The following is a 12,460-nucleotide window of genomic DNA, read 5'->3' on the forward strand; positions in this document are numbered from 1 at the left end:
CATCGCGGTTGCATATTGCTCATTGTGATATGTGCATTGATAAGATACGTTTGATGGAAGTGCCATGCCATTTGTATTATTGCGCCAATATATCCGAACTATAAAATTGCAACCGGTAAAGTACAAAACATACTGAATGTCAATACTTACCTACTATAAATCTCGAAAACAACCTTGGATCATAAATTAAAGCACTTATTTTCTTACATTCTACTTGAGTACGTTTACTTATTATACTCTAAGAAATTGTTTATGCTTTCAATGAATCAATTTTTGCTACTGTCAATAACATATTTTTCTCGCTCGCATATTAACGGGGACGCTAATTCAAAATATGTTCAACGGTGACTATAAGATAATTGAAAAAAATATAAAGTTTAGTTTCGCGAGCCATCCTGGTCAGATTACTTTTTTAATAAGGACAATAACAGATTAGAGGGGAAGTTTCAGATGAAGCGATTATTTACATACGCCAAAAAAGTTGCACATCCTAGATGCATTTCAGCACTTTCTATTTAGAAGCGCTCATCACGCTCAAATAATAACTAATTGATATATTATATTTTAATTATGAGGATTTTGATTTAATTGAGTTTCACGTTCCAAGTTTCACGTTGTCAGTATTCCGCTGTCTTTTGCAATTTAAAATAATAACATTTAAAAATCATAGATGATACACTACGCCGATAGTAAATAAGTCTGATGACAATATTTACATATTTCAATTCACTATAGTATTTCAATTTCTATAAACTATAAAAACAAAGTTAATGTGCTATTTGTTCACATTCATATAGTTACAGCAACAATTTTTGTCTCTCAGTGTTAAAATACTATTATTTCCCATTAAATTTAGTCAACAATTATTTATTAGTCCTCTTAACCACTTACTTTAGTTGCACTAATTATTAAACAGTTCGTGGAATTATAAATATATAGTCCATGTTATTCCTCCAATAAAGTTTGTGCAAAAATTATATATTTGTTCTCTTAACCATTAATTTAGTTGCAATAACTATAAAATAGTTCATTTAACTATATAAAATAATTCTATGAATACGACTTGCATAGTTGTCACCTTAAAGTTGCCATAACAATGATTTTTTTCTCTGAGTGCGAAATTGCAATACGTTTATACAACTGCAGTCGTTGGATCAAAAATGTTCGCTATTGCATCGAACACATAACGGTAAAATAAGATATCGATGCCTTCGTTAACTAGAATGAAATGTACATATCTGTATCATGTGTCTGTGTATCATATTTATACATGTACATATATATACCATATATACTCTGCATTTCATATATAGTACCTACACATGCATGTACACACACTTATTCACAACATATACATATATGTAACGTGCTACACGTAACATAGGCCATATAATAATCTCTTACCGCTGCAAATAATTCTAAGGACAACACGAACATTATGCCAAAATTAAGACTGACAGTCTTGTTACCCCTTTGCAAGAGAAATAATATTAGCTTCTGTACGTGTAATGGTGTTACATACCACCGAACATTGTATCTACAAAATAAAGATCAGAAAAACAAATTGATAATTGGAGATACAATAATAATCTTTATACAGAGTTATATGAATTAATCTCCTAATCTCGAATATACTAGAGTTCGTCAAAATATTACTGACATATATTTATAAGCATAGATAGTGTCTCTTACGCAGTGGAAAATATGTGGTCATTATGATCCATAAATTCTTGTCCAGCATAGTTAAATAAAAACACATATACAAACATATCAACTACGATTAGAAAGTGAAATACAAGATAATGAATATCGTGCGAAATAGCTTCAGAAACCTAAAATATAACGTCAGAATTAATATTTTGTTTCATAATTAATCATTTTACCAGCAAGATGTAAGCAAGAACTAGAAAATAAGCTTTAATTTAAAGAAATTTCGTTCTCGCGACAACCCTCTCCTTCAAGCCATTTGATTTTCTAGTTCTTGCCTGTCCTTTGTAAAACAAAATCATAAAACATTTCTTTTCGAATTTAAACACTTATCCGAAAATATATCTAATAACGTTAGAAAAACTAACTCCATAAAGATTCAGGCTTAAAGTAAGTACTCCAATTATTAATAAGACGAAACGCGATCGTTGGAACCCAGAAAAGAAAAGTGCGGTAGCCCTTCAATAAGAAGAGAATATTATTACATTTCTTTTTGTATAATTTTGTTACTAAATATTTAACTAACTTTATAGCTTTACGATGAATATCTACGGCATGAATTATCTCTCTATACATTATAATCTCGTTCTCCAAACTAACATTTTTCAGCGTATTTACTGCTATTGCCTTCTCAATGCGATAACTATAAAGAATGTTATTATTATGATTATCTTTGTGGAGTTTATGAAAGAAATCGATTTACTGACATATATGTATATACATATATATATATTTTATAACGTCACATATTACATCGATTGTTATAAAAAAGATTTGTAAATATAATATGCTAAAAATAACTATTGTAAATATTTATCAATCAACTATATAACATTGATTTTTATTTTACTATCGAAAGATCTAGTTGCGACAGCAAAATACATTTTTTGAAGATGGGGGGGATTGTTGTGTTTTAAAATAAAATTCATATTTCTTTTAACAAAAGAATTTTTCTACTTTACCAAAAAAAATTTTCCTACAATATGGAATAATTTACTATACAAACAAAGTTAATCCCTCTCATACCCAATGTATAATAGCGATAATTTTGCTACAATAGCCAATTTGCTTTCGTCTATATAAAATTGCTTCAAATAAAAACGAAAAAAATTATGTGTAAAATTACAATTTCTACATTTATTCTTACATATATTTCTTCACCTGGCGATTCTAAACATGCCACAAGCATGTTTAATGTATGCTACGCACATCGTCATTGTTGCTACCTGTATTATTCCTCCTATGATAATCGTTGAGCCCGAATGCAAGATAATTATATAATAATAATTTTCTCGGCCGACAAAGTGCTTAGGTATAATCATCTGTATCAGGCGATTTATTGTTGGATGATATTCATTTATGCGGAGGACAGTATCAAAAATATACAGTACAAATGGAAATAAAACAATAGAAATTATGTTGCACACATTAAGCCCTAAAGACATTTAAAAAATAATTATATAAATTGTTGTGTTTTTTGTCCAAAAAATTGTATCCTTAAATGGTATAAGTACATTTCAAAATTTATTGCCCTTTTACCACTTTCCTTCCGAGTATTAATGCTAAATTAATCCTAATTTTTAAAATACTAATTGTTCTAGTAAAGTATATATAATGGAAAAAAGTATTTTTATTATATTCTTACAGAATGCAAAATTTAATTATAAAATGATATTATTATACAATGAAAAGCACATATAAACAAATATATACATATATACACCATATATGTATATTTATTTATATGTGCTTCTCATTGTATAATAATATAATTTTATAATTAAAAATTTTGCATTCTGTTAGAATATAATACTTAAATATTTTAATTAAATACTCATGTGGTTAACCAGGCTAATAATTCAATAACTTTAATTTATTTACAACAAATGTACTAGAGATGTCAATATATACTTTCTTACATATAAGTAAAGTTGTATAACGTCTCGAATTGTCCCCGCACTTCTTCATGATATCGATTTCTTTTTCGTCTTTTAGCTCGTTACAGATTCGCTGAAGTTGCTCCAATGACCATTTCATCTATACAGCATCAAAAATAGTTTTCGATATTCGACTTATTGTATAAATATTGTAAAGAATTTACGTACACAAACCAATTTATCGACATTATTTATCTAGTTAAATACATTAAAAGATCAACTTACAGTTTGTCTGTTAATTCGAAAAGAGTTGTATTCGATCACGTACATACAAAAAAATAATGCGAAAGAGAAAACCTTAAGGATAAGATCAATAGTGCAGTCTGCAGAAATAAATACTGCAAGCTATAATTAATAAATGTTTTTGAAAAATAACTTTTAATAATTACAGTAAAGTGTAGATATTTAATTTCACTATTTGTATATTTAGGTATATATTAATAAAAATAAAATATAAATATTTTAAAAATTTTTGGAAAATAATATTACATATAAAATGGCCATAAGAAAGAATATGATTAGAAATGTGGACCTACTTGAGACACAACACCACTAATCAGAATACTAAAGCAGAAGATTATCTGAAGCTGAACTAATTTCGAACACTGATAAGGCCATAAGCCAATTAATAGTAAAATAATCCGATTCAAACTGAAGTGCTGGGTCACAATATACATCATCACTCTGTAAGAAACGTATCGCGTTTGACTGCGAAAAAGTTGGTGAAGAATAGCATATTTTCTTTTTATGAAGAGTCAATGACTTTTAAAACTCTTTTATTTCTCTAATAAAAATTCTAACATAAAATTGCTTAGGGTTGCAAACGTAAGGTAATTTAAAAAGAAAATACTACCGTGAGAATCGAAACACACAAATTTCATGTTTTTGCTTGGTGAAAAAGAATAGACGATTAAACTCGATCGATTTAATGCCGAGAGAAATTTAACAGATGTCCATTTCCCACAGAAAAATACAAGACAACTTTTCGTTTGAAACTCGCGCAAACGCATGTTTCGCTCTCTTTCAACATCGCGGTTACATATTGCTCATTGTGATATGTGCATTGGTAAGATACGTTTGATGGAAGTGCCATGTGTTATTGCGCCGATATATCCGCACTATAAAATTGCAACCGGTAAAGTACAAAATATACTGAATGTTAATACTTACCTACTATAAATCTCAAAAACAACCTTGGATCATAAATTAAAGCACTTATTTTCTTACATTCTACCTGAGTACGTTTACCTATTATACTCTAAGAAATTGTTTATACTTTCAATGAATCAATTTTTGCTATTGTCAATAACATATTTTTCTCGCTCGCATATTAACGGGGACGCTAATTCAAAATATGTTCAACGGTGACTATAAGATAATTGAAAAAAATATAAAATTTAGTTTCGCGAGCCATCCTGATCAGATTATTTTCTTAATAAGGACAATAACAGATTAGAGGGGAAGTTTCAGATGAAGCGATTATTTACATACGCCAAAGAAGTTGCACATCCTGGATGCATTTCAGCACTTTCTATTTAGAAGCGCTCATCATGCTGAAATAATAACTAATTGATATACTGTATTTTAATTATGAGGATTTTGATTTAATTGAGTTTCACGTTCCAAGTTTCACGTTGTCAGTATTCCGCTGTTTTTTGCAATATAAAATAATAACATTTAAAAATCATAGATGACACATATTTACTACAATACTAGACGCACTCTTGAAACACAGCGAGTATACTTTCGAGCAGTGTCTTTTATCAGTTCCCTCTGATAAAAGCCACGCGTTTGCTCAATATATCACTTCCGTGAAATGCTCCTGTGGATTACGACAGTGATACTTGGACTCTTACCTTTCGCAGGTCAGACACGGGTCTCACAAACAGAAAAACCTTCGAGTATCGCATGTACCTCTTGCGAGGACGTTCATATTTCTCTTTTCTTCCTTCGTTATTCCACGATAGCGTCGCTTTCCACAATGCGGGTATTTCCGTACCCGCGAATCGCGAAATGTGCCTTCGAGAGAGACGACGGACAACGCGTCTCCGATACGGGAAAAAAAGTGAAAGCGTCATATCGAAAGAGGAAAAAAAACATCCGGCAATCCCAAAGAGATAGAAGCGGCAGCGAGTTTCCGGAAGAAAAAACCTCATAATCGTGAGAAGAGAGAGAAAAAGGTGGAGCAGAGTCGGAAAGAGAATGAAAGTACCATGCCAAGGAAAAAGTCGCACAGTCGTAAAAAGAGATTAAAAAATATGTAGCGAGTCTCACGTTGATGAGGGCAGACGGCGTAGCGGAATTAGAAAGAAAGTAAAAGTGTCACGCTTAAAAGAAACTTTGTTGTCACGAATTAAAACATCAAAATATGCACTAGAATCCGCTTCATGATCACAAAATAATAAAAAAAAGATGTAGTAGGATCGAAGAGAGAAAGAAGGAGAGAAGGTGAAAAGGAACAAGAGAGGGGAAGAAATAAAGGATAGGATCTGCTCGATTTTTCCAATATGTATCAATCTCTTTCTGTCAATCTATGAGATTTGTTATTTAAACGGTAATTAAAAACACAAACAAATAAAAGAATATATATGTATAAAGAAAAAATTCCTTCTTTTGAAACGACATATCTTTTTCTTTATTTTCGACTCTGAAGATCCATTCCGAGCGCGAGCGTCCGATGAGCTTGCAGCTGCGAGTGGATGGTACGTGTTGGCGTGTTGGGAAAAGATGGAAAGGCGGAAAGAGATTGGTGAAAGGGGAGAGAATTGACAGGGAGGAAGGAAAAACGAGAAAGAGCATGGCAACGCGGCCGTCGGCGTTGTCGTCAGCCACGATTAAAATGTAAAGGGATTCGTGCCGCGCAGCCAATTTATATGCGTCTGGCTACTCTGGCTGGGCCCGTTCTGAAATCGGCCGGGTATCCGCCACCATCGTTTCCCTTTTCCTTCCCCTCCTCTTAATGTTTTCCGACACCCATTCCGAATTATTCGCGCCCGTGCTTCTTTACATTCGATCAATTCGGCTCTTTGTCGAAACGTAAAACGATTCCGTCGACGCCTCGCTTCGCCTCGCGGACCTTTGGATTGGGATCAACCATAATCTGACGCGCGATGCCAAGATAGGCTGGATAAAGCAGTGCGCAGCGCGACAGCGCGTAAAATTTGGAACCTATCCCAGATTTTAACGAGATATTGAAACTATGAGAAACGAGATAAACGCGCGGTGGATTTCGGGCTTTCGCAAATTTATTCTCTTTCACGCCGTTTTTTTGGGGAGCTTGTTTGCATATCTTCCTCTGCTTTCGAAAAAGATATACTAATTCAGTGCTCCGTGTATTAACGTATACAAACATACACGAACACACGTAATTAAAAGAGGTTAAATATATTTTTAACTTTTATAAAAAAATATATATAAAGAAAAATGAAAATTTAATGCTTTTGAGAGATAAATCATCTCTCTAGTAAATATAATATTTTATGCTAGTATTTTACACATGGTGTATATTTCTGCACGTATTATGTACCCCCAAAAGATTTTCCGTCTCACGAAAGATTAACGTCAATTTCGCTTGTAAGTTTCACTTTGTATTCACGACTAGGCGGTAAACTTTATGTCATCGTAAACAAAATATTTTCATGTCGTATACAGAAGGAAGATAAAACAAGCTGGTGAAGCTTTTACGAACAAGCAAAAACACCGTTACACGTTACAAGTTTATTTTAAATATTTATCTATTGTCAGCTTTGCCAAAGAAACTCACCGAATTATAAAGTTAATTATATTGACTTAGCGAGTTTCTTTAACAAGTCGACAATACAAACTTTCAAAGCAAGTTTTCTTCGATTTACTACGCGAGTGCTTTGTTTCATTGTAACACGATATGCTGGCTGCATTTTCCACTGCACGAAGAGAAATGAGATCCGCGTTTTTTGGCAAAGATCTCTCTCTCTCTCTCTCTCTCTCTCTCTCTCTCTCTCTCTCTCTCTCTCTCTCTCTCTTCTCTTCTTTCTTATATTTTCTAGCTAGAAGCGTCGGGAATATTCGGTAAAATCAATCGAGTACAGAAAAATAAACTTTTACGTGGAAAAATAATTTAGGAAAAGATATAAAATAGATACAAAGAACTCAATAATATAATAATAATAATATAATATAATAATGGCGCTTAATTACATTAAAATCGAATAATTCATAATGCTATAAAAAAATTTTTTTCCTTAACTTTAATTTGTGAGGACTAACCATTAAACTTTCTTCTTATAATAATTATATTTATTCTGTATGAAACACGATATATTCGATTGGGACTGATGGCTATCTAAAATCGAAATACATATATATCTTTCTCTGATATTTCTTTTCGATTTTAATTTGCGATATTTCTACTAGACCAGAGGATATCAATTCGCGAACAAGATAGTGTGAAATGTCAAATTTTCTCACAAAATCGAATCTTAATCTCTCGATCCGAAATCGTACGGCCGATATTCTCTTCTTCTTTTCCTTCTCCTTCCGAATGCAAGCTGTTCTTTTGCATTCGATGTATTCAGCAGTTCGCTCGTCTCGCGGATTCGCGCGTGAATCTGTCGATATTCCATCGGATACGCCTCGGCTGGAGAAAGGAAAACATTACGCGGCGCCTCCTGATATCCCTATTTTTCCTCGCGGTTCTCGCTCGATATAGCCAACCGATCGAGAAAAATATTCTCTTCGCGTCCCGGAAGTTTATAAATTCCATCAAAACGTATTTCAATGCCATCGAGACGTATTCTTGTAAAAAGAAGATCCGCATGAGAACGAAAGCGAGTCTTTTCTCAGTCGCAACTCCTGCTTGATATCTTTTCGTAATATTATAAAAATTGTTGGAGAAAATTCAAGTTTTACGTGCAAAATTTAAATAAAGAAATCAGTTATCAAAGTAATATGTACATTTTCAGAGACTAAAAAATTGCGATAAATAATGAACATGCACACATGTCAAACACATACATGTTTTGTTGCGTAGAAAATATAATGTAAAATCGCGATTAAATTGCTATTAAACTTTTGCTTTGTGTATTCTTTTCAATAATTCTATCGTTACTCTTTTTGGCGATAAATGTTCAATTTGTTGTGCGCATTTTGCGCTTACTCCAAACAAAGATCTCAAAAGTGGAGAATCTATTAACATACAAATATTAAGCTTTCTCTCTCTCTTTCGATTTCGAAATCATCATTTTATGCGAAATAATATAGAAGTAAAAAAAATACGTACAGTAGGCACGATCGATTATTGTATACTACTTTGCCGGATCATACAAATATTAGCGAGTAATTATAAACGAAACATCTAACCGTTTTTCTCGAAACGCTTTCATGCAATGTGACTCATAGCTTGTTTGCATTTCTCGCAGAATAAGAAAAAAGAATTTCTTTAATTGCAATCACGCGTCGAGAAATAGAAACATATGATGTAACTACAGCATAAAAGCTGAGTACGTGAGTCTACTCTTCTTTTATCTGATCTAAAATCTATTAAACATTATTTAATATCCAAATATGTATTAATGCGGATCTCTTTTTGTATCTCCTTCCAAAGCCTCTGAAATATTTTATCTAAGATATTGAGTTCCATGGAAGGAGTGCCTTCTCATTCAATTCAAGTGAAAACTACTCGACATAGCTTCATGTAATAAAAAAGAGAAATGACGAGACCGTCTAGTCTTCGTCGCTCAGTCAAGGGAGTTGGAGTTTGCACACGGGCGTAGACATCCCGCAGGAATTCCATTTCTTTTTTCTTCTTTTCAGGGCGCACCACGCGGATCGCTTACGATCAGACTCGTCATAAGGTATGCGTGATGCAACGTCGTGACGGCGGTAGCGGCGGCGGCGGTGACAACGTGCATTTAGACGCATCGGAACGAGTGGCGCATCGTAATAAACACGCGTGGCCGCGGGACAATGAAATTTCGTGTGCATCTAGCGACGAGGGGAGAACAGATGCATACGTCGCGGCTTCTGACGTGCTGATTAGATCGGCGCACGTTCCCGCATTCACAATGAAAACGAGGAGACGCAACGACACGGAAATTATCTCGCGCGCAATACCGGTTAGTATATCCCTAATCCTTTAGTTATCCATTCTCTTTGAAATATCTGAGTGTTCCAAAATATACGGAATATTTAATCACTGAATTTGACAATGCTGCCACAATTTAATTGATTGTTTTATATTATATTTTCTACACAGAGTCTATACGTATTCGTATTATTTATAGTAATTCCTTTAAATTCCAGGATTATATTTATTCATTCATAGTATCAAAAAATAGTTTAACTTTGTTGATTAGAGTAATTCTTGTGATATATTACGAAAAGATATCGAGCAGAAATTGACTGAGAGAGAAAGAGAGAGAGGAGAGATTGAGATTGAGAGAGAGAGAGAGAGAGAGAGAGGAGAGATTGAGATTGAGAGAGAGATTGAGAGAGAGAGAGAGAGAGAGAGAGAGAGAGATTCGCTTTCACTTTAATATATATGGCTCTTCTTTTTATAAGAATACTTAATGACATCAAGATACGTTTTGATATCGGTTACGTGATGATCTTGATTACGTGTGAAAATTGGCGTCAACTAAATCGATTATATCTTATTATATCTTATCGATTATACTAATACCTTATACCACTTCGTATTAAATTAACTAATATCATACTACCCATTTTCACGGTTGTTATGTATCTAAAGAAGGTCACTCTTCTCTCACTCAATTCTAAAAGGAAGTGCGCATTTTCTCTCTATTTTCGACACGTGCAAGATTTCGAAGCGTTTCGAGGGAAAAGGATGGAATAATATTGCAAATATTGCAATTACTTGCGACCGATTTACTATTTTAATAAAGTGGACGCAAAAAGAGGCGGCAACGCCTCGAAATTATGGCAGATGTGGAACGATGTAAAGTAGCGCGAAAAGTAGAAAAGGAGAAAAAGACAGAGAGAGAAAAAGAGATGCTAATGGTACCATAGATTTCTACTCTTTTCCGTTCACATTACGTCGTCGTCGTCGAGGGGTAGAAGATCGCGCGTCGCGAAAGGCGGAATGGCGGAGGGATGAGAACAACTGAAAGGAGTGCGCGACTCGCTTAACCCTCTAAACGTGCGGAATAATTTACGATCGGTCCCATCCGCGACGATCTTCTCCAGCGAGAAGAGGGAGAAGGGTTTCTTTCGCCTAGGTTGCTGCTTCCTTTTTTCTCTCTATTTCCCTTCCCTCTCTCTTTTTCCATCCACCGCGGAAACCAACCCCGTTATCCACGATTTCCTCGGCGCACCACCCACCGCGATGCCACCGGAACTCGCCAGTTCCATACATAAACCAGAGAACGTCGCGTCGCAGGAGAGACCGTTGATCGATCGACTTACATTCGATCTGTCTGTTCATCCTTTTACGCCACCTTATATACCTGCTTTCTGGAAGATGCGAAAAGTGCTACTTAGCGTGACTTATAATATCGCGAGTGTCGCGGAGCTCACATCTTCCAAAACTATAACCGGGATATTATGTATCAAAATGGCAGTTCACCTCTATGTTTTATTGGATAAAAGATTCAATCTAGATAATTTTAAGCGCATAACAGTTTAATAATTGGTCGCACGTTTATTTCAATAATATATTATTGATTAATTTAAAGGAATACCTAAATTTCAGTTCGGTTATGTGAATGGCGACACATTCAACATATATCATTAAATAAAAATATTCGAACTTGTTCAAAAGACTTGATATCCCAATTTTTAGAAGGCTAATTTTAAGGCAAATTTTGAAAAAGGGGGGCCAACTTCACAGACATTAATTTTAATTCATTCGTAAGAGAACTCTAGAAAATCTTTCGTCGTCACTTTGTCTTTTCAAGACATTTTTGAAAGTTACTTCTATGTAAACGTATTATTGCAGTGTTATGAACGTTCTCGGTAATATCAGGAATCTCAAAGGAGGATACACGACTCGGGTCAGTACAGTGAGAGATTAAATCTTTATTATACTTTCGAGAGACAAATTAATGGTACCGATAGCTTTCGTGGTCTCTGCACTACTACTACTGTCGCCAGATGTGTCGCCGGGTGGGCGCTGGCAAGCACTCTCCACTCCTCTTTCTCTAGCTCGCGCCTATCTTTTGTTTACAAACGATGTCCCGGGCACATTCCTTTTATTTTTTCAGGACATACAGAATTAAAGATCGTCACTGGCTTGTCGCAGCTGTATCTTCAAGTGCGTTAGCACGTCACGCTTAAAGGGAAATGCAATTTTTCCATTGTAGCGGAACTATATCGATAATTTTATAATAATTTAATATTCATTATGGCGACAGGAGGTGCCTTTGGCGTGTAAGCTCCGGGGAAATGCTGTTGATACTGTGAGAGACAGGGACAAACGATAGTCGCCTCCTTCAGCCTGACTCCCTTTTGAGCCAGCCTCTTCCGAAGTTACACCGCCATCGAATTTACGTCGAACTCCTTTGTGCAGCGGATCACGACAGAAACCAAATTAAGAACGAGCCTTGGTTTAATGGGATTTCGAGGCGCGGAGACCAGGATAGACTTGTGGGATGACTGACGACATCATAAACGTTAATACCTGGGTTCATAAAACTGCTTCTTACGGGTAAATATAACTGCGGAAGACACCGGTTGCCGCAAAGGAAAAATGGGTAGCCAATAATTTAATTTTTACAAATTTTTAGATTCTGGAATTTGTTAATATATCGTAATATGCTATAGCTGTTTTCTTACAATATTGTAAATACTTATGTGTTGCTAAAACACCGCAGTTTTGCTTG

General features: G+C 34.5%; 1 protein-coding gene and 1 long non-coding RNA gene across 2 annotated transcripts in view; one reads left to right on the forward strand and one right to left on the reverse strand.

Moving 5' to 3' along the window:
- The window catches only part of LOC139820762 (uncharacterized), a 66,774-nt gene that overhangs the window by 3,959 nt on the left and 50,355 nt on the right, over positions 1–12,460 (forward strand). The window contains exons 2-3 of the long non-coding RNA XR_011734105.1: positions 9,435–9,736; positions 11,993–12,285. This is a non-coding gene — a long non-coding RNA (uncharacterized lncRNA). The remainder of the gene's footprint in view (positions 1–9,434; positions 9,737–11,992; positions 12,286–12,460) is intronic.
- LOC139820745 (uncharacterized) lies at positions 820–4,372 on the reverse strand. Its single transcript, XM_071791250.1, has 9 exons — positions 4,181–4,372; positions 3,870–3,989; positions 3,627–3,744; positions 2,869–3,142; positions 2,234–2,350; positions 2,076–2,166; positions 1,693–1,832; positions 1,405–1,537; positions 820–1,218 (listed from the first exon to the last, which is right to left on the reverse strand). The coding sequence occupies exons 1-9, from the start codon at positions 4,322–4,324 to the stop codon at positions 1,168–1,170; spliced, it is 1,188 nt and encodes a 395-aa protein (XP_071647351.1). The 5' UTR covers positions 4,325–4,372; the 3' UTR covers positions 820–1,167.

Source organism: Temnothorax longispinosus, chromosome 10 (assembly GCF_030848805.1).
Source record: "Temnothorax longispinosus isolate EJ_2023e chromosome 10, Tlon_JGU_v1, whole genome shotgun sequence".
NCBI lineage: Eukaryota > Metazoa > Arthropoda > Insecta > Hymenoptera > Formicidae > Temnothorax > Temnothorax longispinosus.

Excerpts from the sequence above, each read along its gene's own strand:
- LOC139820745 (XM_071791250.1), bottom strand. The coding sequence starts at position 4,324 with ATGATGTATATTGTGACCCAGCACTTCAGTTTGAATCGGATTATTTTA. Across the intron at positions 3,745-3,869 it reads TTCGAATTAACAGACAAACT|ATGAAATGGTCATTGGAGCA; the intron begins GTAAGTTGATCT and ends GATGCTGTATAG. Across the intron at positions 1,219-1,404 it reads CCTTAGAATTATTTGCAGCG|TTAACGAAGGCATCGATATC; the intron begins GTAAGAGATTAT and ends ATTTCATTCTAG.